The sequence below is a fragment of the Anguilla rostrata genome, chromosome 4 (assembly GCF_018555375.3).
Source record: "Anguilla rostrata isolate EN2019 chromosome 4, ASM1855537v3, whole genome shotgun sequence".
NCBI lineage: Eukaryota > Metazoa > Chordata > Actinopteri > Anguilliformes > Anguillidae > Anguilla > Anguilla rostrata.
In genome coordinates, this window is record NC_057936.1 from 59,127,906 (window position 1) to 59,155,067 (window position 27,162).

The 27,162-nt window shown below is 42.9% G+C and overlaps 4 protein-coding genes across 5 annotated transcripts; all 4 read left to right on the forward strand.

The window, feature by feature from the left end:
* Positions 1 to 354: 354 nt before the first annotated feature.
* On the forward strand, positions 355 to 2,530 carry jun (Jun proto-oncogene, AP-1 transcription factor subunit). Its single transcript, XM_064333575.1, has one exon. The coding sequence runs from the start codon at positions 848 to 850 to the stop codon at positions 1,814 to 1,816; it is 969 nt and encodes a 322-aa protein (XP_064189645.1). The 5' UTR covers positions 355 to 847; the 3' UTR covers positions 1,817 to 2,530.
* A 2,784-nt stretch (positions 2,531 to 5,314) lies between these two features.
* caiap (CARD- and ANK-containing Inflammasome Adaptor Protein) lies at positions 5,315 to 8,960 on the forward strand. Its single transcript, XM_064333576.1, has one exon. The coding sequence runs from the start codon at positions 6,004 to 6,006 to the stop codon at positions 8,299 to 8,301; it is 2,298 nt and encodes a 765-aa protein (XP_064189646.1). The 5' UTR covers positions 5,315 to 6,003; the 3' UTR covers positions 8,302 to 8,960.
* A 966-nt stretch (positions 8,961 to 9,926) lies between these two features.
* Positions 9,927 to 15,071, forward strand: si:dkey-86e18.1 (uncharacterized protein LOC557342 homolog). 2 transcript variants are annotated; one of them, XM_064333577.1, is made up of 5 exons: positions 9,927 to 10,086; positions 11,940 to 11,980; positions 12,082 to 12,156; positions 12,816 to 13,005; positions 13,390 to 15,071. In XM_064333577.1, the coding sequence occupies exons 1-5, from the start codon at positions 10,020 to 10,022 to the stop codon at positions 13,797 to 13,799; spliced, it is 783 nt and encodes a 260-aa protein (XP_064189647.1). In that variant the 5' UTR covers positions 9,927 to 10,019; the 3' UTR covers positions 13,800 to 15,071. The 2 variants fall into 2 exon arrangements, with proteins under 2 accessions (XP_064189647.1, XP_064189648.1); XM_064333578.1 differs by having other exon boundaries at positions 9,997 to 10,086; positions 12,791 to 13,005.
* A 235-nt stretch (positions 15,072 to 15,306) lies between these two features.
* On the forward strand, positions 15,307 to 21,119 carry faslg (Fas ligand (TNF superfamily, member 6)). Its single transcript, XM_064333580.1, has 5 exons — positions 15,307 to 15,908; positions 18,118 to 18,443; positions 19,469 to 19,514; positions 19,976 to 20,032; positions 20,269 to 21,119. The coding sequence occupies exons 2-5, from the start codon at positions 18,183 to 18,185 to the stop codon at positions 20,676 to 20,678; spliced, it is 774 nt and encodes a 257-aa protein (XP_064189650.1). The 5' UTR covers positions 15,307 to 15,908; positions 18,118 to 18,182; the 3' UTR covers positions 20,679 to 21,119.
* Positions 21,120 to 27,162: the final 6,043 nt, after the last annotated feature.

Genomic DNA, 27,162 nt, shown 5'->3' on the forward strand with positions numbered 1-27,162 from the left:
TTTTCTTCTGGTTGTACCAACTTTTAGGACGTTAACAAGCCATTTTAAAAGATATTGACGACATAATAATAGGCGCCTATCCCTTTAACAATTAAATATATCCCGCCACTGACTGTAAAACGGAGCGGGTAACCAGATATTCAAAAACAATACGTAATCCCACAATGCACCGTTTTCGACTTACAGCATTACCTCATCCCATCAGCCACTGCGAGAAGAAGAATCTTCTGGGTAGTCGTCTAGGCAACGCGCCTTATCTGAAAATAACGGAACGCCCAGTACATTGCCTCCAGCCAATAAGAGACTTCAGGCATGACATCATTGCTATTTTTAGTGTGGCAGCAGTAGCAGATAAGGTTTGCCTCCACGCTGGAAGAGCTCAGAGTATACAGATCACAGCGGAGTAAAACACCTTGCTCTAAAGAGGTGTATAAACCAAATACAAACTTTAGCACTTAGCACGTTTCTTTCGGGGACTGTCTGAAACCCGTTAAACAACACAGAAACGATTTTTTAACTTAGTGCGATTTGATGTCTGAACTTTTTTCAGAGGGAAAACTTGATTTTCTGAACTTGGAGGAAGTTGCGCTGAGAACGATTTGAAGTCTCAAGACTGGATTCACAATACAAGCTGCGCAAAATTATCCGGTTGAACTTGGTGACAAAACAAACTGAGAGAAAACAATCATACGGAGTCGCTCATTTTCATTTGATAAGCGAGCTTTAAGAAACTGAGGGCTCCTCGAACTTTTGCGGAGTTCTACTCTGAAAACTGCGGCTGAAACAAAAGACAGAGAAGGGAAACCCTGTGAATAAGACTTCTGAACTGAGTTTTGGTTACTCTTCTATGTCTACCAAGATGGAAACTACTTTCTACGACGACTCGCTGAATGCCGCTTTCTCCCAGCATGACAGCGCTAGCTACGGATACAACCATAAAGCCTTGAAACAAAGCATGACGCTCAATCTCACGGACCCCGCCGGGAACCTAAAACCTCACCTGCGAGCGAAAGCTAACGACATACTGACTTCGCCAGATGTCGGACTGCTAAAGCTGGCCTCCCCAGAGTTGGAGAGACTTATCATCCAATCAAGCAACGGCCTGATTACCACTACCCCAACCCCAACCCAATTTCTCTGTCCGAAGAACGTCACAGATGAGCAGGAGGGGTTTGCTGAGGGTTTCGTGAGGGCACTGGCGGAGCTGCATCATCAACACATGCCCAATGCGCCTAATGTCACGACTGCACCGCCAACGAGTATAAACAGCGCTATGGCACCTGTGTCCTCTCTGGCGGGGGGTAATGTCTACAATTCCACCATGCGTTCCGATCCACCAGTGTACGCAGACCTCAGCACGTTCAATCCAGCCATCAGCAGTGCACCAGCGCCAAGCTACAGCAATGCAAACCCTGCCATGACTTACTCGTCTGCCCCGCCACAACACCACATGAGCGCACCGCTACCGGTCCAGCACCCTCGGCTGCAAGCACTTAAAGAGGAACCACAGACCGTACCAGAGATGCCCGGTGAGACCCCTCCACTGTCACCCATCGATATGGAAAGTCAAGAGCGGATCAAAGCTGAGAGAAAGCGCATGAGGAACAGAATCGCCGCTTCAAAGTGCCGGAAGAGGAAGCTGGAGAGGATTTCTAGGCTGGAAGATAAAGTAAAGAACCTGAAATCCCAGAACTCTGAACTGGCGTCCACTGCTAACATGCTCCGGGAGCAGGTTGCCCAGCTCAAACAGAAAGTCATGAATCATGTCAACAGCGGATGCCAGCTTATGTTGACACAGCAGTTGCAGACGTTCTGAAAAGGAGATCAACGAAAGCTTCGAGCGACATAAAGACTAACCTAAAAAAGAAAACAAGGACGAAATTGGTGGCTGTATCTACAGGCTATAGCAGAGGTCAGACAGAATACAGCATATGACTGGAGGGGACTGCCTGGCCGAGTACCTCGCGCTCCGGTTCGCGCAGGAGTTCCGGCTGAACTGAGGGGAAGAATTTCGCAAGTTGAGTTTGCCGGTGATGAAAGAAACAGCAGCAAACAGCACAGCTTCTTATTGTTCTGTTTCATGCTGTTTTTGACAAGATACAAGAGAGACTTTGTTCATTTCGACCAAGTTTTGCATGGACCTAACCTTCGAAGATCATTCAGTATTAAAAAACAATTAAGACAAAAACTGCAATAGAGACATAGTTGCCTGTATTGTTACGCCAGTTGAAAGGCGTGTTATAAAGGCTGAATACTTTTGATATAAAAGCTGCCTGACTTCTGAGTTATACATGTACTTTTTTCTTAATTGTATTGAATTGTTCTTTCAAGTTAGAAAATGCTTCAAGAGTTTTCTTTTTCTAAAGTTGCTTAATGGGGTTTAACTCATTGTTATTTGTATATATGAACTTGGAGTACTTAAGTTTACCATTTGTAATAAAAACAGTATAATTTTTTTATGTTTGTTTTCTGGGAATCTCGGAAACTAATCAATATTTAAGAAGCATAATAAAGTATCTAAAATGAAGAACTGTCTATGTTTTATGTATGCCTGTTTCTGCCTTTCTTCAAAAACACACATTTTTGAGCAGAGAACTGCTCTCATTTGTCCCTGATTAATCAGAGCAGTCTATGTTTTAAAAAAATCAATTCCATTTCCACAGTTTCCTAGTTCAATCAGCCAAAAGTTATATTTTGCAGCTTATATTTGTTTTGTATCATGACTACATTAGGGAATATACTATGGGGGGGGGGGGGGGAGGGAGCCTCCTTATGTTCTGATTGAGCTTTGGGTTAGTAATATGATTTTTAATTGAATTAAACAAGCACATATCAATGAGATCAAAGATACTGAATTATTTCTTCAATGCTAATGCAGTCCAATGGATAAGTGAAAGAAAGCAGTGTGTTCAAAATGCTTTTAGCTGCTGGAATGAGAACAAGGCTATGATAAAACTGCAGAACCAACATTAAGAAAATGACAGAACAGTAAGAAAGCCATAAATAAACAGTTTTAGTGTACAATTATGAGTTTATGAAAGAGTATAGCTTTATTTCAGGCTTTTTCAGTTAAGCTATAATAACATTGTTTTGTTGACAGGGAAACCTGACCACTCAGCATAATACTCAGTGTATTTCTTGTAACTAACAATAACAGTCCTGCTAAAGATGTAAAAGACCAAATACTTGAGGAGAAACGCATAGTAAATATAGTAAAATTACTCAATCAAATGCATTGAATTTTCACTTATACAGATACTGAAAGGAAGTGACATTGAACTTTATTAGTTTGGAAGAAAATTGGTTTGTCTTATGCATATAGCTGCATTATTAGTAATGTGAAACACACTGAACATAAATGCAATCCATTACTATAATATTTACTGTAATATTTGATCTCTTCACAATATATATCCTATATGGCACATACATGATCACATTATATCAATAACATCACGATTTTACTGGTTAATATAACATGGTTAAGTGAATTATAGCATTATTATATACTAATTTGTGCACCTGCTATGCAAAACAGACTTCAAACTCTAGGGCAGTGCACGTTCAAAAGAAATGACATTTTCTTTCAAATTAAGTTGCAGTCCAGCAGAGGGAGTCAAAGCTCTTCAAAAATATCTGCTCCATGCAGCCGCAACGTGAAGTATCGAATTCAAACTCTTGACCACATACAACTCGCCAAATTATGTTAACACAGTCACCTCCATAAAGATGTATGGGTTTAGTTTTTAAGAAATGTTTTCAATGAGCTCTTTTTGGTCATTTACAAAATCCCGATCGGACGATATTCATGTCTGTTAGTGAAGCAAGTGTCAGTACGCTATAGCCTAGTAGGCAGTGATATAAAACGACGTTCAAGTACAACGTGTACTGGCGAAACAAAAATACAGGAACACCCAGTAACCCTGAAAAGCATTCTAGAAATAAAACGTTCCTTTTAATGTTGCAGGGAATTCTCTATACTGATAAACTTGTAAAATTTATTTATGAATCAATAATTTTATAAAAAGCAACTGATGTACCCAGCTGAACACGTTACTATGTTAGATTATTTGTATGTTCGTACCCTATCAGCAGCTACACCAATGTAATTCAACTCATTAATATACAGAGTTTTATTAACACTTCTGAAATTCTGTATATTTGCTCTGCCCTAACTTGGCGAAAAAAATGACATCATACCGGATACTCGGCACCTACCTAACCATATAAGGCAAGAGAACGGTCGGAAGAGCTACGTCATTTCGGCAGATAGAGGGCGTGTATTACTGGAACAAGGACTCCGCTCCTAATCAAAACCCAGATGAATTACAGAACCTTAACACATAACACGATTTGTTGTCTTTTGGTAAATATATGTTGACTCAGACATGGTGGAGTTGGTATAAGTTAGGCGTATTAAGTGGAAAAAATGTGATCAATCTTAGAATTTTGGAATAATTAAACTAATTTTGATTGTAAATTATTTGCAAGAATTCGCTATATTAATGATCTGATCATTTAAATACAATTGGAATATTTCAGAAACTGCAATCATTTTGACTACACGAAACACCGTCATATGGAACAAGACAATCTTCAGATGAGTTCAAAGTCTTCACATGCACTGTATGTGTGCTTCCTCATTCCCACACAATCGGATTGATGAGGTGTGTCTTGGAGCAGTGCATATATGGGACGTAGGCAGCCTTTGTGTGTGAAACGTATCAGCAGAGGGCCAGAGTGGGTCACAGTCCAGTCTACTGGAGAAGGGAGACACACGTCTAAATATAGACTGGCGCTTCACACATATCCTGGGTGGCCGCATAAAAATATCAGTCTCTCGCCTCTATAGAAAGATGAGAAGGCCAGACCTCTCCTAATGGAAACTACCAGTTGGCTAAAATACCGCATCTATTAATGTAGATTATTTTGAGGTACTCTTCAGCTTTGTAAACATTTAACTTTAAAAAAATAATTTAATCTTAGAATTCTCTCTCAAACTTTCTCTATATGTATAGTTCTTTCAAGTTTGAAATGCCTTAATTTTTTATAACATTTTTTTTTCCTTTAAGATTTAGCATATATCAAAATCATTCTGAAACCACAGCTGTGTTCATGCAAGAACCCTATAGTTAACTTGGGATCATATACACCCGGGCCCTGTTTCACATGCGTGGCTAACGCAGTTATGCCGATTCGTTTGTTGGCATTTTTGGATAAACTCAGCATTTTCGGTTTCCCAAAGGGATTTCACAATTCATGACAGGCTCACACTACTACACAACTTTCAAAATCGCTGTACAGCTCACATTACAGAACATTCTTGTTATCTGTTATACGTAGTGGTGCGCTTACTGCCAATAACGTCAAGATTAAGCAGAGTTCATGCCTGGCTTCATTTATATACATCTTGCAGTAGGTGATCTCGTTGGTCCAACTCTTTTCAAATTTTTTTCTCAGTGGTGCTAGTATGCATTATCTTGTCACGTACTATTTATTGCTTTATTCAAATACATCTCTCTCTCTCTCTCTCTCTCTCTTCCTCTCTCTCTCTCTCTCACACACACACACACACACAAAAGGCAGGTCTTTGCAATCATGGTAACAGTAGCCAGGCTGCCAGTATGTAGACAGACTATGGAATGTAAATAATGCAAAACAATTCCCCAGTAGCTAAACTGTGTTAAGATATTTTTGAAGTTTATTCCAGCGATCAAGACTTCCAGACTATGGAGCATATGTAATTATTGGCCTTTCAAAAGGCCAACAGTTTTTCCGACGGCATAGAAGTCGAAGAAAACAATTATGATATGATTTATTTGACCATACTATTTGCCTGGTTGCTGTGGAGATAATAGAAGAGCTATTGGCAAAAACAACAGTATAGTAGTAGACGCTCCAACTTGTAATATAAAAAGATTTATGTTTTTATTGGAAGATATTTAAACATACATTCTAGATTTTACTTTACCTTCGTCTGAGCAGTGATCGGCATACAAAAATATGTATTGGGGAGCTACCACCATGCATTCTACAGCTATCTTCACTAATCCTTATGCAATAGAAGTTCTTCAGACAAAAAAGAAGGAATTGGTCGAAGGCATTTTGAACACCGAGGATCTGCTGAACCTTCTCATTGACAAGGGAATCTTTCCTCCAGAAAAGAAAATGCTTCTGTTCCACAACAGAACACGGGTGGAAAAGAACTCCAGAGTTCTGGATATCCTGGTTTCCCAAGGTGAGCGAGCTTGCCGGCTTTTCTTCTATCCTTGTTTGAAACTTGTTGAGCCTGACTTGTACCAGAGCATCAAAACATTTGTGGGTGGCCTAAATGAGAGTGTGCATGATACTCGGAGGCAGCTGATTGGATACCTACTGGAGAGAGACAAGAGAAGCCCACTTAAAAACAGATGGGACATGGTCCCTAAGAAGAATTCAGATATAGTAATTCCACAGAAAAATGAAACGTTTCCACTCAGGACGAAAGAACTGAAAACATCATTGGAAGGAAACGTAAGGGCATCTAAGGTAGTAAAGCAAAAATCTGGTGATATCTACGATGCAGCTGCAATGGGGAACCTTTCGTTATTGGAGAGCCTTTTGAAAGGCAATGATGTGAACAATGTCAGTTCATCCCAGGAGACTCTCTTGCACATTGCTGCCCAGCATGGTCAACTTTCCATCGTAGAGTTTCTTATCAGTAAAGGGGCCAGACTGGACATGAAGGATGGCCAGGGCTACACAGCCCTGCACAGGGCTGCAGAAAAAGGCCACACGTCTACAGCCCAAGCACTGATGCGAGCTGGGGCTGACATCTATGCTATGGACAAGAAATCCAAAATGCCTCTCCACTTGGCAGCAAGGAACAGGCATCTCAGCACTGTCAAGGCCATGGTGGAGGAGGAAATCAGGCTGTTCAAAAATCAGAAAACCTTCTTGCATATGGCTGCTGTGGAGGACAACGTGAACCTTGCTCTGATTCTCCTAGAGAGTGGCGCCTCTGTGGATGCTAGGGATAACCAGAAGAAGACTGCACTGTTTTATGCCATTAGCCACAGCTCTGAGAGAACAGCGAGGGTTCTTCTTGAGGCAGGTGCCCAAGTAGACTCTGTCATCATTGATGCAGCATTTAATCTAAACTCCCAGTCTATATACAGCCTTCTTCTGGACTACGTAAAGGGTCTGACCCCAGACAATGTAAAGGCTATGCTTTTCAAAGCTGTGCAGAAAAACATGGAGGGGATTGTAGCAGCTCTGATAGAAAATGGTGCAGACGCAAACGCGCACAATGAACTGCACTACACGCCTCTGCTTCTGGCTGCAGAGCTGGGCAATGTGGAAACTGTCAGGGTGCTGGTTGCCAAAAACGCCAGTTTAGTAGCAAAACTGCCAAATTGCAACTCCGCTCTTCACCTGGCTATCCAAAGTGGTAGCCTGGAAATGACAAAACTGCTGCTGGACAAGGGTCTGGATGCCAATATGGCTGGGCTCAATGAACAGACACCCTTGCACTTGGCAGCCTTGCACAACAAGCCAGTTCTAGTGGGCACACTGCTGCATGCAGGGGCTCAGGTGAATGCTGTCACTAAAGAGGGGCTGACTCCCCTTCACGTTGCCAGTCAGCACAGCCACGAGGAGACAGTACTCCAGCTACTAAAGGGCAAAGCCAGTGTCCACGCGAAAGACAAGCATGCCAGGACGGCCCTGCACTATGCCGCCGCTCAAGGAGGCGCTCCCGTGGTGCAGCTCCTGCTTTCTTCCGGGGCTGATCCCAACGCCGCCGACAAGGAGAAGAGGACCCCATTGCACATGGCAGCCACGGAGGGCAGGTCGGAAGCGGTCTCTGCCCTGCTGACGCAAAAGGCGCAGGGCAGAGTCAAGGACATGGACGGCTGCACGCCTCTGCACTACGCGGCCGCCAACGGGCACGCGAAGGCAGCGGCGGACCTCCTGTCCTCGGCGAAAAACAAAAACGTGGACGACAAGAACGTGTGGCGGAGGACCCCCCTGCACATGGCGTCGGAGCAGGGTCACGACGACCTGATCGAGCTCCTCCTGCACAGCGGCGCCAAGATCAACGCCGTGGATAACAACAAGGACACCCCGCTGCACTGTGCCAGTCGTGGTGGGCACATTGGGTGCGTCCAGAGGCTGGTGAGTCGGGCTCAGGGTGAGAAAGCCAACCTGCAGGCCACAAACAATGTGAAGAAAACACCGCTGCAAGTGGCCGAGTCCAAGGACAGCCAGAACCATCAGCAAATTGTCACCCTGCTTAAGAAGAAGATGTTTCTCATCAAATAGTGCAGTACCGTCCAGCACATTGATGAGAAGAGTGTTTACATGTGGTAATCATCCAATTTAAGACTAGAATATTTACTTGAAGTAAATCGATTTGTATGATTTTTTGAAACAACAACAGTGTTCAGCATAAAATTGTCCTGACTCAATGGGTTGAATACTGCACAAGTGTATTGAGCAACTGTGTCTGTATGTAGCAGCTACTCACTGTTAAAGTACTGTAATCAAACAAGACACTTGTTCTACTATAATAACCTGTTTTAGTGAGGACAAAAAAGTTTATTTAGCCAACGTACATTTTTTTATGTTAGCACAGATTGTTACTCAGTTCAGTCTTTTATGTCTGAAAAATAAATTGGTGTGAGGACTTTGACACCACAGTGGTGGCTATAAATTATCTTTGTTTTTTAAAGTTATCTGCCTCAGAGGTAGATCAAAGGTTCTTCCAGTTATGGAGCACCAGTTACTGAATTTAAATGAACAATTTATTACAGTTTAGGACTAAATTGCCGATACTTTCAATTTGAGTTTTTTTAATCAGTAGAATACAAGTTGTTACGGCTATTTATAAATAAAATGATGTCTCTAGATTGCATGCTGATGCTGAGGAAATTCATGCCCTTCTTCCTAACAAGCGCCTGCTGGTTTCCATTTCTCGCTGAATCAACATCTTGACCTCGGGCTTACTCGAGACCTCGAGAATTTCTATTGTTACAAGTATTAAAGTGAGAGACTTGACTTGTTGCAAAAGTGAGTCACAGCCAACAGGACAATTGGAAGAAGTCTCCTATGATGTACTGTGCATCACATGGGTTTGCCCAGGCCTAGACATTTCTTGTTAGTAACAGAGGTAGAGCTACAAAGTTCAAAGCTAACTCAACACATCACAACAGAACAGATCACTAACCAAAACCCATGTTCATGTGTGTTGGGACCCTAAATCCATCAATGCTAATTAATGTGAATAGGAAGTCCATCCTACAACCAGAGCTGTTGTTGGTCTATTCTGTCACCACACAAAGGAGCCTGTACCCATCCCTTCTCTTCCCACTCCCCCATGCTGACGGCAGAGACCGTTTTATTCTGAAAAGTGAAAAGGTGAGGAAAAACTGGTTTAACCAAGTGTACACTGCACTGTAATATGCTTCATAGCTACAAAAAAACAGTATGCTTAACAGCTTGCATTTAATAATCAATGATAGTAACTACTTCACTAACAGTATTTGTTTTTTTAATGTATATGTACAATTCTTTGTCTAGTCTTTATTAGGGCACCTACATTATGGAGTATTGCTCCTTATCGTGGCATATCGCACAAAGTACCTTTGAATTCCTACAATGTCTTGCGAAGTTTCCCTTGAAAACTGGAGGGTCACTAGCAGCGTGCTTAGCTGGAGTTTAAACCTCAGGTATCTGGTTTAATCTCAGCCCCCCACGGTCACTTAACTTAATTTAAAAAACACATAATTACTTATGTGCTGGTCTGCAGCGGTGTAGATGAGCCTTTTATTAATAAATTCTGAGAAATATAACAATGTATACTATGAAATCGGAATGAGAATTCTAGAACATTTGCGCCTTTGAAACGTTCTGAACGCAAACTCCCGTCAACCCCTTGTGTCGACGATTGCGTCACTACCTGAAATAGGGAGACGATATCCTTCCACATGTGACCGGTTGTTGACAAACGTAGCTGAAGGTGAAAGAGAACTGTGGTTTACATGGCCAGAAACCAGGAGAAACATCATGGTAAACTGAACCGATTGTGGCTTCAGAAAGAAAGAGAAGGTAAATGCATTGGTTAGTTTCGAAGCGGTGCTGTACCTCGAAAATGCTAAGAGGAAGTAGCTACCAATTGTACAGGGTGTTGTGGCTGCAAAATGCCGGCTTGTACAACGGTCGGGTGTTATTAGGCATTGTTAAAACGGATACGCGTTATTGTAAAGGTAGTATCTCTGTTATAATTGCGTATACTTTTGCAGGAAAAGCATGTATTCTTCCGTTCACAACTAGCGAACTAATAGTATAATAGTTGCTAGGTACGCAACAGGTAACCTCCAAAAGAAAAGCACCAGCCATTGGTTCTCTCTGAAAACCCAAGCTCTCGTCCTAGCATGGATTGATACGTGTAGTAACCAGAGCTGCTCGTCAGTTTTGATTTGCAGCTCACTTCAATGCACTGAAATTATGTACGAAGGGTGGCCCTAGCATTTTCAGGCACAGTTCCGTTTATTGAATATATCTATTTAAAAAGTGTTGTGCCCATCATAATATTTCCAGAGTTACGTGGCGAAAAACGTTTTTCCATCTTAATCTTAACTTCTTCTCTTCTTCGTGTAACCATTGTTCTTCGATTGCATATTGCAGCCAGAAAATAGCTACTTGCTCCACACAGTCTGTCTCCTTTCGTTGGCAAACATGACAATTTCCAGTTGCGTATTTTCCCATTGGATGCAATGCGGTGTTACGTTTTGTAAGGCCCAGACTCATCCTGCTAATCATAATGGAAATATAGGCCTGCCCATCATTATTATGCACAACTGTGAGAATTCTGGATTCATACACTGAAATTGTAGTCAGTGTGGGGCTCTAAAATAGAAAGCCACATGCATCATCTGTCGTGCAATATTTATCCTGAATTTTTTTTATAAATGGATAAAGTGCAGTCTTTAAATGGTCATCTTCTAAATACGAAGATAAATTGTATATTTCCCCTTCTCCATAAGGGGCTAGAGCAAAGAAATACTTGCCAGAAAGCGGTAAAATACTTAGGCCAGTTGTGGTTTCACACCAGTCAGATAGATGGCAGTGCAGCACTGATGGAGACAGATGTGGTAACAGGTGACCTTAGTTTTGTTTTCAGACACAAACATGAAGACCACATTCTCTTCAGATGAAAAAAAAATTTTAGGAATTGTTTTTTTTTTTTTTAATGTAGACAATAGAATATACACTGTATATGTAAGTAAATTGACTTTTTTCATTGAAAATGTACTTCAAGTAATACCATACTTTGCTGGAAACAAACACACACACAAAGCATTATGGTCTGGCATTGTGTGAATGTCTAAGCATAGAAGCTGGCATGTACATAGGGTGCCTCGGCTGAGGTAACTGCTGTCTGCAGATTGGCCAGATGAAGAAGATCGCGGAAAGTGATGGAGGTAAAAAGGAAAGAAGCAGAACTCTCCCAAGTTTGTGCACGTTCTTCTCAGCAAGCTACATGCGCTCTATTGAAAGTATTTGGTCACCTGTGACTTTCAAGCCAAGTGCACTTAATGTATGAGAGGAATGTTACTGCGGGCCTGTTCTGGCTCTGTCAGTGCAGCGTTTCGGAAGAGAGCGAGCAGCTGGTGCTGTATAGATGAGCGATTTATGGAGAGGCATGGTTCATTTGAGGGGGATGAAAAAAAGTTCAGTTTCTGACCTCAATTGCGACTGACATTTATGAAATGAAGTCTGGCATTGCATGTTATTCCCTGCATAACTCTACAACAGCCTTTATTAGGTCTTATGCGTTTATTTATTCATTGATTTCTTTAAATGATAAATAATTATATGTACTTCAAAATAGTTCAGGGCAATATGCTAAAATGTGATCATTAAACTACTTACAAAAAGATTATTTGTTTAATCAACAGAGGGTCGGATCAAAGATGCACACAAAGCTAGACCCTCATTGGTGAGTTTACCAATACGTCGCATTCAAACATCTAAATAAATGTTTTGTTGTGCAAAAATCTTTATAACACAGTTATATGCCACTTATTTCCCCAATTGTAGTCATCCCTCAATACAGCATCAGCTGTGAAAAAATGGATTCCAACTATCAAGAATGAAATCGAATACTACCTCCAGGTATGAAAAATGTCCAAGTGTAAACTGTAGATCTGTCAGGAATTACTTGTACAGGCTTGTGTGTATGATTGCAATCACATGTTTTGTGGAACATTTAGAACACTGCTGGTTAGGCAGACAGTGGTGTGTACGTAAAGTAGTGTGCCACCTAGTGGTTGATGAGTTTAATAAACGCATTTGGTTCTCAAACACTTATGTTGTTGTATGTTGCTTTCCATGTGCAGTGAGCTCCGTAATGTTTGGGATGAAGACACCTTTTTTTTTTTTTTCTTGATTTGGCGCTGTACTCCACAATTTTAGGTTTGTAATGAAACAATTTCACATGTGGGGCTATATATTAAAAGTGATGCCATTTCTACACGGTGCTAACCAAAACACCCTGAGAATCTACCCTTTGACCACATGTGAATTGTTTTATTACAGATCTGAAATTGTGCAGTGCAGAGCCAAATTAAAAAAATAAATAAATGAATATCTGCGACCTAAACATTATAGAGCTCACTGTGTAAGTTATAAATTAAATTTTTGTGATAAATTTGGCTTCATATTTAGTTGTCCCATTTCCTGTGGTAGCCAAAAGAATTGTGGGAGTTGTAGTTGTAAATTAGCCACGGAACTGTGCGGCGCGATTCAGCTGTGGCTGGACCGCTGTCTCACAGCAGTCCCAGCTGCCCCACTACCCCGAGAGGAAGATTTCGGAGTTCCAGCAGCACATCGAAGAGCTGGGGGAGGAATACAAACGCCACATCCGCAAACTTCGATCCCTCGACCCGTCGTGCAAGCACCATCCGTGGACACCCCGGGCCTACACGAAAAGGAGACGGGAGGACATCGGACCTCCATGCGCAGGTCAGACAGGAAAGGGTGTGCAGCGTGCACGTTTTATTTGACAGCGAGAGATGGGATTTCTGATTTTTTCCACTATTCTACAACGTCTAGCCCACCAATATTATGATTATTGTAGACTTTACATGAATCTTCAGCACTATACATTTTTGCTTCAAAACGCATAAGCGTATTTTACAAATATCGGCTTTAATTAATGTTCATCGTCTTCAGTTTTATTTATTATCAAATAATTATTTGGTTTTGAATTTGAATTGTAAGTGAATTCCGCATTTAAGGTTATAATTCGTTGCCTTATTGGCTCACTCAGTTACATAAGCCTAAAATGGTTTAAAAATTATTATTTTACTGCGGTGCCTATCTTTGACCCGAATTTGTTCTCCCTAGCAAAGAGGCTTTGCACCTCTGAACCCCGTGACCTGACCGCAAGCAGCAGAGACGGTACGCCGGCCTCCGTGCGACCGCAAGGCCATCTCCCATCAGGCCCGGCGGTCCGCTCCGGCCCAGACCTGCCAGATCAGGATCAGCCGCTTTCCTTCGACGCGACCAGGATGGCTCTTAAATTAGCGGGGTCCCGGACGGCGCCGGCGGGCCTCCATTCGGACGGCGTGACTCGCGCGCTCTTGTCGGGCCTGCCCAACCTCCACAGCTCCCCCTGGGGGCAGGCGACCGAAGCGCGGGGTCCTGCGGGCGCGCGGGACGGGGCGTCCGGGTCCCCTGACCCCAGCCCTGTTCCTCAGCGTGCGACACAAGGGCTGGGGCTGTGCTGTTACTCTTCCTCCGATGAGGACACGTAGAGCACAAGCTGGCAGCTGAGCAAGAGAACAGTACACATTGGCGAAGCGCCGCGGCAGAGGACTACTGCTGGAGTGTGCAGGGTGCATGCGGTCTTCTTAAGAACTCCCCCCTCTTAATGAGAACTTTTGATGATTTAAAAAAAAAAAAACAGGATTAATACTTGGCCATGACAGTGGAACAGTGAATACTGTTGTCCCGGTGATGGGAATGCTTAGTGTTTGAGTAAGTTTAGTATTTTCCGGAAAATACCACTTCCAACAATTGCATTATGGGAATTGAAATGTGCCTGGTCACCACACATAATGGCAGAGCTTATGAAATTCAATACATCAACACTGTGTGCAGGTATGAAAATAATGTTATTTGGAGTATACAGTATATGATTAAACATCAATAATTTTGAATGCCTGGTTAGAATTGTAGGCCTGTCCCATTCCTTGAGCATCCACCATCAATCAGGAGTGGACATACTAGCACACTTGTGACTTATTTTCAGTTGAATGAATGAATGACACATTGAATTTATATAGCACTTTTCCTGAAGCTCAAAGTCCTTTACAACGATCAGGGGGAATTTGCCTCAACCACCACCAATGTGTAGCACCCACCTGGGTGATGCACGGCAGCCATTTTGCACACGCATCAGCTGAGTTGGAGTGTGAGATTAAATCTAATTTTGCTCCGGAATGCTCAACACACATCGGCTGAGTTGGAGAGTGAGATTTTAGGCAATTAAATCAGGATGGTTAGGTGGCTGGTTGAAAGATCCAGGTTTGGAATTTAGCCAGGACACCAGGGAACCCCCTACTCTTTGCAGTGAGTGTCATGGGATCTTTAATGACCACAGTGAGTCAGGACCTCGGTTTAATGTCACATCCGAAAGACCGCATCTGGCCCACCAACACCACTTCCAACAGCAACTTTGTTTTCCCAGGGGGCCTCCCATCCAAGTACCAACCAAGCCCACACTTGCTTAGCTTCCAGCATTCAGTTGCTGTTCGGTGCTGTCAGTTGTTTTCAGTTATTTTCCAATCAACCAGAGGAGCTGCGCAGGTACTGTGTAGGAGGCCCGGGCAGGTGGCATAGCTGGGTCACTGGCATCTAACTGGCCCGGAAGAGTTGCCTTACGAGCAGTTTCATATAGGTTTCTGCTTTGGTCAACTTGTTATGTGTTCTTTCTGTTAGATGAATCTGTTTTCAATATGATGCAGTGTTATGTAATGTCCACGAAACAGAACAGTTCAATAAAAACCAAGAAAAAGTGAAAGAAACCATGTCTGCTGGTCGTTAGCGTGGTCGTCACCCTTGTCTTCACACAAGCAGGGCAAAACCAACTGACTCACACAGAGGCAGTGTGAGGTGTATCTGTGATTACAGGCAGTTCATTTCTGCAGAATCAGGTTTCTGCATAAAAGTGCTCTGCCCACAGGAAGACCCCGAACCCCACCCTGCCGCTCCCCCTCCCCCCCCACCCCCACTCCCCCTCCCCCACCGAGCACAGGCACCCAGGCAGGGCTGCAGCCCGACACTTCTCAGAAGTGAGCACTGACGCAGCCCGCCGCTACGTGCAGCGATCGCCCACGGAAACCAGCACGACTGCGCTTCTTTCCTCAGGCTCTCTGTGCGAAGTGAAACTTATCCCCTCGGTGGTCTTTGCCTGTAATCGGATTTCAATGATGTGGACGCGCGCGGATTTACAAACGATTACACGAATGTGTCTTCTCCCCAAAGAGGCGGCACTTGCGTAATTGTGGCCACAAATGTGGGAATTTGCCTTTGGACATCATTGCCAGTTCTCTATTCTCAGTGTATAAATTCTCATGTGAAATCTCAACTCACTTAAGGGTACATCTCCTGCAACGGTATTGGTAGAGAAGGGTCTCTTCTAGAAGGTGAGGTAGAAAGCTCATCTAAGTGGCACCTAGTTCACTAACCACGGCTGGCGGAAATGCGGGTTAAATGGAATGGTTATTCTGAAGAGACAGACGTAAGATTCCGACTCGGGTTATTAATTCTGATTTCAGAACAAACCGCAGTGAGGGATGGGGTCTGAGGCAGCTTCTTCGAATGCCGGGAAGCCGAGCATGACTGAGACTCCCCTGATTCTGGTAAGCTTGGCTTCCAGCTGCAGTGAGCCGCGGTTCATTTTTGCAAGGCTAAGTGGTAACTGAGCAGGAGGGTGCTGGGTTAAACCGCGGCGTTCGTGCGCCCACTGAAGCGGAAGCGCTCTTTCTCAGGCTCCTTTGAAACCGTGCGTCTGATAGTACGGCTTTTTCATGTGGCGAATCCTGCTTCCCGCTGCCGTGTTTACTGGTGTCATTGAAACTCTCGGCGCTGCTGAATCACTGTTTACGAATACACATTCTTTACAAGCCGACAACCCAAGAGCGAAACTTGTCTGTATTGGTGCAAGTGCCATGTCTAGCCTGGCTTGCAGTTTTTTTTATTTTCTATTTTATTTGATTTGCGCTTCTTGTTGAATATCACTCGTGAACATGGGGCTGTTGAAGCAGTACGTGCCATTTATATGACACTGTGTGGTGTGTGTGTGTATGTATACATACATGGTAAATGGACTTTTTATCCAAAGCGCTGTACAATTGATGCCTCTCATTCGCCAGAGCAGTTAGAGGTTAGGGGTTAGGTGTCTTGCTCAAGGACACTTCGACATGCCCAGGGCGGGGTTTGAACCGGCAACCCTCCGACTGCTAGACAATCGGTCTTACCTCCTGAGCTATATCGCCCCCCTACATACACATATCTACATATATGTACACTCACCGGCCACTTCATTAAGTACTTGCTAGTACCGGGTGTGGTGTTCTGCTGCTGTTGCCCATCTGCTTCAAGGTTCGGCATGTTGTGCGTTCAGATATGCTCTTCTGCACACCTCTGTTGTAATGAGTGGTTATTTGAGTTACTGCTGCCTTTCTATCAGCTCGAACCAGTCTGGCCATTCTCCTCTGACCTCTGCCATCAACAAGGCATTTTTGCCCAGAAACTGCCGCTCACTGTATATTTTCTCTTTTTCGGCCCATTCTCTGTGACCCTAGAGATGGTCGTGCGTGAAAATCCCAGTAGATCAGCAGTTTCTGAAATACTCAAACCAGCCTGTATGGCACCAACAACCATGCCACGTTCAAAGTCACTTAAATCACCTTTCTTCCCCATACTGATGCTTGGTTTGAACTTCGTCTTGACCATGTCTACATGCCTAAATGCGTTGAGTTGCTGCCACGTGATTAGCTAACTAGTTATTTGCATTAACGAGCAGCTGAACAGGTGTACCTAATGAAGTGGCCGGTGAGTGTATATGCACATGTATGTATACAGAAACTATAGAGCGCTTTCCCTCTCATGTCCTGCAGTCATACCATGCAGGAAACCAATTAAGTCATATCGGGAACTCTTTCTAGGTCAGTTCTTATCTAAACCGTAGCATTTCGCATAACTTTGTCATCCTCTTTATGGTTAACTATAATCTAGGGTTGGTCTCCAGAAAAAAAAGCCTGGGTACTGGGTTGTGTACCATGTCAAGACTTGTACTTGGGAACTGCTTTGAAATCATTGAATTTAACCGATAATTGGCGGGAGTGGACAGTCAAGAAAGAAGAAAATAAAATGGGCCTTCCTGCACATTAATAGTCTGTTATATTGAGATATTGCTTTCAGGAAGAAGGCTGAGGTTCCTATCTTTTAAAAGAAGTGTAGTGCTGAACAGCTTTGAGTCAAACTTCTGTGAACCTCATCGATGAAACACCGCCTCTTCATTTTAATATTTAGCTTTCTGATTTACCACTGTCTGAAATGTATTTTATTCTTAAGAGTTTTAGTTCTGTGTAATTCTTACTAGAATTTCCTTAATAGAATTCTTAATTTCTAATTTGCAATCAATTGGAGTTCCCTTTGGGAAAAATTAAGTTATTCTGTTCTGTTCTGTAAAACATTGGTAGTTAAAATTATGTTTGACACTGCTGTTGAACACAGCAAAGTGGTGCAAAGTGCTTAACCTCACTTGCTACATTAAATGTTGAGTCAACTAAATGGAATGGCATGTCAGGTTATGCTGTTAGGTTACTAATTTTTCCAGTTTGAATTTCGGTTCTGAATAATGAAAACTTTTTCTCACACAACACAGTTTCTCAGTTCCATCACCGTCATCATCATTTACACAGTGGGCAGGGGGTCACATGACCTGAGCTCAACGCACTCTCGCATTTACCAGAGTCAGGCAGCAGGTGCCTGTCTGAGGCTGCAGAGGAGGTCCGGGGGTGGGACTTTGTGGGTTCTAGACATATGACGCCTTTTTTCTGACAGAAGCGCCCTCAAGGAATTAGACCTCCTTTATCAGAGCGCAGAACTGATCTCCTCCAGATAGCAAGATGAATCACGGACCCAGTCACACCTACCCTCCGGTCTTTCTGGTGGACCGAGGTGGGCCCCAGCCACCCGTGATGGACCCTCGCCTGGTACCCTGCTGGTCTTTCCCTCCCGCAGCGGTGAAGAGGAAGAAGAGAGGCTGCTGTGAAGGAGCCTGTGCAGTCACAGTGCTGGTGCTCATCCTTTTCGTCATACTGGGAGCGCTGGGGCTAGGAGCCTTCCGGATGCACAGGCTGCAGGCTGAACTGGTGCAACTGAGACAGGTTAGTCTGGGGGGCAAATGGGACTCAGAGATGTGCGTGTGTGTTTTGTTTGGGGGGGGGGGGGGTATGCAGTTTTTCTGATACTGGGCTTTTCAGCCTGAAAACCTGTACCTGTTGTACTCGGGTATTGTCCATCCTGGTACACTCCCTTCAGTATTCTCTGCCATCTGTCTTGCATCCCCTCCTTGTTCCAAGTGTGATGGGCTGTGCATTGCTTCATATGCAGTACATGCAGAATGCAAATGTTTCTGCATCCAAACCACAGACATACTGAGGGAGAGTAACTCACTAATTATTAGTCCTGATAACTGAGGGGAACTTGTACAATTGAATGTATCTCATTTTCATATGTATTCTCACTGGTGTAAATGTTATTGGGGAAAAAGATGGGAGAGTTTGTGTGAGGAATAAGTTAAGTAGGTGTTCTGTGACAAAAAACATGCTCAAGCAAAACTACGAATATAACCATAAATGATCTCCAAACAGAATATTCTTTAACACTGAGTTCGATGAAGAAGGGAGGAAACAAAAAAAAATCTGACATTTGAGTGTCTGCAAGCTGAGCCTCAACTCAGCTGTGGTCAGCTTTGCAACAGGAAGTTCCAAAGACATGTTTTAATTATAATTCAAACGAGAGACCACAACCACACGCACACTCTGTACATCTCAAGACCTCGTTTAAAAGTCTACTTGAGAACCCCAGTGCACCTCTTTCAGTTGAGCCACACCTCCTGAGATCCAGCAGTTAATTTTTTCATCAGTCAAGGAACATTCAATAAAAGGGGCATTCGTTAAAAGAAATAACACTTTCGAAAATACCATTCACTGCAGCATGTTTCTGTCATCCAAGACACTTGCCTTACATCAAAACATTAAAATACCTAAACTATTTTTCTGCCAACTCTTAGGTTGATATAGCTTACCTGCACAAGTTACAGTATTACGTAAGTTTTGTGCAGTTGAGACGCAGACATTATAATCTGTCTTCTGTTGTGGCATTTCAAAGCTTTCATCTCTCATTTCAGGATATGATTGCTCAGTGTGAGGGCCCCACGCTGCAGAAGCAAATTGGTGAGTCTCGTCAGTCTTGTGTAGGGGTACATGCCCTGATATTAGTCAACCCAGAGAGGTTGTCTCATTACATCACATTACATTACATTACATTTATTTGGTTCATGGTCATAGACCACTGCTAAACACAGGTTCAGTAAGGTACAATACTTATTTTGTACAGCTGTTTCTAGCCAAGAACACAGTTTAGTTCACACAGTAAACACTATTCAGACCTAACCTCTGCAAGGCCAACTAGGCGTAAGAATAAGCTACAGTATTAGGACAAATACAAATTACCAAAAAGTGCTGGGATGGGGCAACATGTAACAAGTGTCATGAAAAAAAAAAACCTAACCCATATATTATAATATATGTTGTGATATCCAATGTAATTTCACAGTTCCATCCGGCCTAGTGTGGGTCTTCAGAGGAATATTTGTGTTGTGTTGAGTAACGGTGACCCTCTGTATGTGCTGCAGGTCTTCAAGAGACGAGCGTGGAAAAGAAAGAGACCAGACTGGCAGCACATCTCACAGGTAAAAGTCAGCAAGAGCCCGGGGCTGCAGGCCGGATGACTTTGCTACCCATGAACCCATAAGGTGCACTATTCTCAGACTAGCGGAAAAAGTACCCTTACGGTACAGGAAGTGGCCTTTATTGAGTCATTGGTCTTTTTTTTGTTGTTTTTTTTTTTTTTTTTGAGTGAATCAACGGGTGCTTTGCCTGCATTAAATTCCCAGTCATGCCAATACTCCTGTGTGTTGACCTTCAGGTCGGATCGAGAAGGAAAAGACCTCCAGGACTCTGAGCTGGGAGCCGAAGCACGGCCGGGCCTTCACCAGCGGGGTGGACTACCGGGACGGGGGGATCCAGATCAACGAGACGGGCCTGTACTTTGTGTACTCGCGGGTGGAGTTCATGGGCAAGCACTGCCGCGCAAAAGACTCGCTCTCCCACACCGTGTTCAAGAGGAGAGAGGCAGCCAAGCCGCTGGTCCTCCTGGAAGGACACCGCGAGGGCTACTGCCTCCCCGCGCGAGAAGAAGGCCTGTGGTCCTCCAGCAGCTACTTGGGTGCCGTGTTCCAGCTGACCCGCCTGGATCGGGTTTTTGTCAACGTGTCCCATCCCGCCCTGCTCAGCCACAGCCATAATGCTAATTACTTTGGTCTCTCCAAATTGTGAAGAACTGGCACTCACCATGACCCCCATTGCATGAGCTCCACTCAGAACAATTCAGTCAGTGAAAAGGATTTGAACAAACAACAGTTATGAACCATTTGCTTAGAGCAACGATACAGTATTTTCTCCATATTGATTTATTGAATGTACATGTCCTGAGAGTAATTTTAACTGAATGTACAGTTTTGGTTTCATTTATAGGACTCTTTTCTGTTACTTAAATATTTGGACGTTAACACTAATGTGCTGCAGAGATTCACGAAGTACAGCCCACATATTTATTATTTGAATTATTTAATCCTGGTGAAGCCAGCTTTAAGATTTGATTGTACAGTTTGTTCTTCTGGACATAAAAATAAGTAAATATCCATGTATGTTTTCATAACAAAGGATGTCATTGTTCTAGTTTACACCATTTTCTTTAAATAAAAAATAAAACTAAAAGCATTTCAAAATTCTAATTCAATAACATCAAATGCAAATATCCTGTCAGTTAAATTGTGCTTTTTTTTGAGGCAGTACAACTGTGAAGGTGTCTGTCTTGATTGCTTTGTGATGAAGGCATTAATCTGATTGTCATGTATCTGAAATGTGTTGTAGTGATTTTTGTAAAGGGCTTACAGGATGGTGCAGCAGCTCAGGAAGACCAGATGACTCCATTCATGTTACTCGTGGAAACATTCTACAAGCTGGGAATGGATTACACTTAGGCAATTGCACTGCAAAAAGGCCAAAAGGCTGCACCACAGCATGGTCTGTACACATCCTGTCTATTCAGACCGCCTTCCCCTGACCCCCCCCCCCCCCTGCCCTATTTTATTCAGACTCGCTCAATCAAATCTCCTCTGAAGAACACCACACTAACAGTCCAATGCCGCTGTCACTATGCATCTGTTGCCGTTTAGTTAAATCGATGTCTTTTAAATGCTTTCAGAAAACTTTTGCGCAGTGTTTTTTCTCCTGTTTGCTGTTTATACGGTGCTTGTGCTGCTGACGTACGCAGAGAGGTAGCAGCAGCCTCTCTGCCTCAGCGCAGCAAACCCCGCAGCCAGCGGAGGTGATAAAAGCAGTGTCGGCACTTTGTGTTCCAACGCTGCTTCCTTCCTGTGCTATATATACTGGGGCGGCGGTGGTCGAGGCTGCTACTCAAAAACAGTCAAAGGTGAACCGGGACCCCTGCTTTCATTTAGAGGAGGTGTCCACACACCTCCTCTCACTGGACAAAGTTCAGACTGAACCAAACTGGCCACGTGGAAATTTAGCCCCCAACCAACATGAAAAGGTGTGTTTCTGCGGGTGGAAATTCACTGCCTTCAACTGATCAACATAATTTCCTAATTCCATAATTTGCAGATTCTGCTGTGTAGGAGTTGATAACTCTATAGATGTCCGTGGAATGTTTTTCCACTAGCGTGCACTGTGGGCTGGTGGCTTAAAAATACTCATTTGGATGTCCGTGCTTTGCATATAGAATAATTATATGAATATTACCAAATGAAGACAGGCATTGTTTTGTCAGGCAAATTCAAGTTTAATATAAATGTTTCCCTGCTGAAGACTTGCTAAAACACAGTGAGTTCAGACAGGGCAGCTAGCCTACTTGTATAGCATTAAGCGCACATTTCTGAGATGTTGCATCATTAGCAGGTCAAGGCCTCCCCCACCTTCCATATTCATCTACAGCAGCACAGAAACTGCAATATCATTACTGTGGCAACTAGTTAGCAGCTGGAAACTTTGTCTATCAGAAAATCTGAGATTCTCACAAAATGTAATTAAATGGTAATTTATATTAACACCTTAACAATCACATCCTTAGGGTAGATTTTTCAATCTTTTTGAACTTTTTGACTTCCATTTTCACTCACAATGTGCAGAGGCTGGGCCCTACAGTGACAGGTTCGTCCCGCTGCCTTGATCCTGTATCATCAGCGAAGACATTGACAACAGTAGCACGGCATACCTAGCCATGTGCCTGGCAGGGGGGAAGGGGGCTTAAGTCAGCTAGGGTTTCTCAGGTTCACACTTAGCATCTCCCCATGACACGCCAGACACCCACAGACAGCGCCAGTCGCCTTCAATGAAAGATACGCCTCTCTTCCATTCAGTACTGCACAGCGCAGTGCGGTTATGTAGGGTATAAAAATTCACTGGTTTGCAGGCGAGTGCATAAGAGAAGTGCATGAACTTCAGTTCCATTGCATTATGTTTATTTGGCAGACGCTTTTATTCAAAGCAACATGCAGTGAGTGCATACTGAAGGTCATTGGAGCAAATACAGAACACAAGTACAATAAGGTACAATTGTCATCAAGTGTCATTTATCCATAGCCATGAACATCAAGTCTAGTTCACACAGTAAAGATAAGCTAATTCAGGAGAGTTATGGCAAGTCAAACTAGAAGTGAGGCGTGATTACAAGAGATTTGATAGTTACAACATCAACAAGATGATACAAGTGCAATATACTCTTACCGGCCACTTCATTAGATCTACCTGTTCAACTGCAAACTGCACCTATTAACGCAAATATCTAACCAGCTAATCACGTGGCAGCAACTCAATGCATTTAGGCATGTAGACATGGTCAAGACGATCTGCTGAAGTTCAAACCAAGCATCAGAATGGGGAAGAAAGGTGATTTAAGTGACTTTGAACGTGGCATGGTTGTTGGTGCCATACAGGCTGGTTTGAGTATTTCAGAAACTGCTGATCTACTGGGATTTTCACGCACGACCATCTCTAGGGTTTACAGAGAATGGGCCGAAAAAGGGAAAATATCCAATGAGCGGCAGTTCTCTGGGCGAAAATGCCTTGTTGATGGCAGAGGTCAGAGGAGAATGGCCAGACTGGTTCGAGCTGATAGAAAGGCAACAGTAACTCAAATAACCACTTGTTACAACCGAGGTATGCAGAAGAGCATCTCTGAATGCACACCACATCAAACCTTGGCTAGCAGATGGGCTACAGCAGCAGAAGACCACACCCAGGTGCCACTCCTGTCACCTTATGAAGTGGCCGGTGAGTGTAAGTGTTAGATGAAGATAGAAGTGTAGCATTAAAGTGCTAGAAGATCAAGATACAAGAATACAAGTGATATGAGTGACCTAGATTGGGAGTAACCCTGCAGAAGAGTAGTGTTAGAGTTAGTCAAGGAACAGTCTGAAGAGATGACCAGTGACCAGTGTTTATTGTGAAGATTTAGACAGAATAGCAGTACAAAGGCCAAAATGTTAAGAGAATATTTTTAATTTTAAGTGAATTTATGAAAAAGGGATAACATAGGGAAGATATCTACAGCAGGCAAAATCTGAAGCCCCAAATCAATACCTGTATCTGCAGCCTCTTTATGTTATTGCTTTATTTTCTCAGAGTGCAAAATCTAAAGTATGCTAACTTGAATCCATTAGATGTCAAAACATCTTAGCAGGACCGATGTTAAATTCAATTTGCACAAAAAAAAGAGAAACTAATCAAGTGCCTTCCATTTCAGAAAAAAGCCCCTTTGTATCACAGATGCAGTTTGAAAATTCATGTTCAGCCTAAAATTAAAATAGTTGTGGGTTGACACTGCAGTGCGGATTCCTCTTATGGTATGGAATGGTGCATGACACTAGGCATCCACATCAGCAGGGCACTCTGCTATCTTGATCATCCAAAAGATAAAGAGAGGCGAGACACAGTCGGTGGAAGTAAAGGCTGCCCTAGCCCCCAACTCCTTCACACGTGGCTACACAGCGGTTGGGTAAGCAGCAACTGCCAGACTGGAAATTATGATATGACACCCTCCTAGTTTGAGAGGAGACGAATGAGGTGGTTTTCAGTAAGGAAAAAAGTGAGGGGTCGGCTTCAGTTTAGACAGACTAGTGTGACGAGAATGCAGTCAGGCAGTTGACAGGCCGCAGTTGACAGTTTACTTTTGAATAGACGAACCCCAGGCCACCAGATTGAGCAAATCGTACTCTATAATACTGTACACTAGTGAAGTTTTCAGTGAATTTCCCTGCAAACTCTCCTTCAATTGTGATTCCTTTCCAATCGGGGTGCACATCTCAATCATGTCTGTTCTCAATTCTTGCCCCCCAGTGGTGAAATGAACTTCAAACAGATATACATTGAGTCACTTTCATCTTCTGGTGTAAATCTAAAATGCACCTTTTTAGACAGCATCTTGGCTCCCAAGTTTGCTTTGTCTAACATAAGCTACTGTACACGTTGCAAAGCAGAGCTAATAGCTTGGTCTTAGTGAAACTGGTGCTCATGGACCATCAGAATGGAGGAAACCATTTCAAAACACCAGGTGATTTATTTCTATGAACTTTACATGGAGGGTGCTTTATCTCTGATGCAGCGAACCTTGGATATGACTCACTCATGACAATACATAAACATTGAGATCAACACTACCTACACCCTCAGGTGCACACAAATGTTCCAAATAAAATGAAGGGCTGAGTGAAGTCAGTTTGTTACAACTAATACCGCTTACTCCTACTATGACTCAGTGGACACCCTGAAGACTGTGGATTACTTGTTGTGCTCTGTACTAATTATGTAATTTCATGACCAGGTGTATGTTAACCAATACCACTGTTCAATGGATAATATAACATCAGGTCATGCCATTACCCCATGCTGCTACCAATGCAATTGGTCTCGAGAGATGACTGAGAAATTGTTCCAGTTCTCATGATGACAAATATCATAACCTAATTTGAAACCACATTTGTGATTCAGTCAAAAAGGCATACCGAAAAGCATGCAATTACCAAAAACTGAATTGCCCCAAATTAACGGTAAAGTAGAATAAATGTATGAAATATCAGATAAACTTTCCATTTTAATTTCACGGCACAAATAATTTTTTTATCAGTTCATCTGTTCTTGAGTTTTACTGCATCCTTTATCTATAAATCTAAATTAGATAAGAGCTTGATGATTGCTGGGTTGACAATACGGTCACACAATCTGTTTTCTCATGAAAGCCTGATGCATTTATTACGGTTCTGGCACAACAGAAATCTACAGAAGTTTTACACTCTTTGTGACATGAAAGTGCAACAGTAAAAAAAAAAAACATCATTTCCATTTAAGTTTATATATTTATTTTTATTTATTTCAAATGTGCCCATAAGTAACCTGGAAAACCGTACAAACAAATACATAAAGCTTTATTGTGGTTCTTCATAAAAGGAAAAAAACCTTTAATACGTCTGAGAGCGTGCAGCTCTCCCATTGCCATACAGAAAACCACAAGACGACTGCAGCGAGCAGGCTGCCCTTTATTGGCTGAAGGTGGGCGACTGAGAACCGGCATCACTAATGTCACATGTGGTGAGGGAGATGAGCGTGTTGCTCCATGCAGCAGTAAACCAGACTGCAATAGAACTGGGGTGTTGAAGTCTGGTTCGTACTCCACAAGCTCGTTTCTCATTCTACCCCTGCGTGTCTGTGGTCTTTCGCATCGCAAAGGTGTACCCTTGGTGCAGCCGAAGAGGCACGATCTCACGCATTTTGCTTATGTGTTGTCTGTGGGAAATGACAGGAAATGTGCATAGGCCTCTCAGCAAAGAGCAATAAGAGACAGATAATTCAGCAATTAGTGAATTCTCCGGTGGAAATTGAACAGAGCTGTGATGCAACGGACCATGAACCAAAGGAAATTTTGATTTCGCCAGGGTTATCTCACTCACCTGAGCTGCTGACAGGACTGAACTACATGGTATTAGAAAAAAAAAACCTGATGAACAACATTTTATAGCCAAAACATTATCACAGAGCCATCTTATATTGCTCAAAGCACCACAGTGTCAGTTAGTACTGCAAAATACCTTAGACAGTATAATTTTGAAGACTCTCTAAACCAAATGGGAGTGTAGCCTAGTAAAAATGCTGGAAGCTGAATTAAAATGAGGCAAGCAGATGCAGCCCAAATTACATACGAAATGCATACAGAAAAATACATATTTCAAACACACAAATTTCAAATAGGTCTCCTTCTTATGCCCTGACCACAGTGGATGTTATTCTTCCAGACTGTCTCTAGTATAGCCCACAGTTCTGTGGCATACCCTCAAGAGGCAATCAGACTCTACTGATACAGCTACAAAATATTTAAAAACCGTTTGATGAAAATTAAACCATGCAAATGTTTCCAGTCTCAGATAGGTAAACTAGTCTATTTTTTTTAACTTCTCATGTTTGACTTTGACTTACTGCAAGACTGAGAATTATGCAGCTTTTGACATTTCTTGCATTTAAACTGGACAATAGTGTCAGACTAAGTAGCAAGCTAACTAGGAAGCTAATTCCCATAACATGATGTGATAGCCTATATTTTTGTAGCCCTTTCCCTCCTGCCCCCTAGTGGCATTGGTGGGGATTAAGAAACAAATCCACAATTTATTTTAAAAATGGGCTACAAACACACCGTACATTCAAACTCAGTGCCTGCAACAGACTCCAAGAATGCCTCTTTCCCTTATTG

Coding starts and splice junctions, on each gene's coding strand:
- jun (XM_064333575.1), top strand. CDS start 848: ATGTCTACCAAGATGGAAACTACTTTCTACGACGACTCGCTGAATGCC.
- faslg (XM_064333580.1), top strand. CDS start 18,183: ATGAATCACGGACCCAGTCACACCTACCCTCCGGTCTTTCTGGTGGAC. Junction 19,515..19,975: donor CACGCTGCAGAAGCAAATTG/GTGAGTCTCGTC, acceptor TATGTGCTGCAG/GTCTTCAAGAGACGAGCGTG. Junction 20,033..20,268: donor ACTGGCAGCACATCTCACAG/GTAAAAGTCAGC, acceptor GTTGACCTTCAG/GTCGGATCGAGAAGGAAAAG.
- si:dkey-86e18.1 (XM_064333577.1), top strand. CDS start 10,020: ATGGCCAGAAACCAGGAGAAACATCATGGTAAACTGAACCGATTGTGG. Junction 12,157..12,815: donor AAATCGAATACTACCTCCAG/GTATGAAAAATG, acceptor GCTGTCTCACAG/CAGTCCCAGCTGCCCCACTA. Junction 13,006..13,389: donor CATCGGACCTCCATGCGCAG/GTCAGACAGGAA, acceptor TGTTCTCCCTAG/CAAAGAGGCTTTGCACCTCT.
- caiap (XM_064333576.1), top strand. CDS start 6,004: ATGTATTGGGGAGCTACCACCATGCATTCTACAGCTATCTTCACTAAT.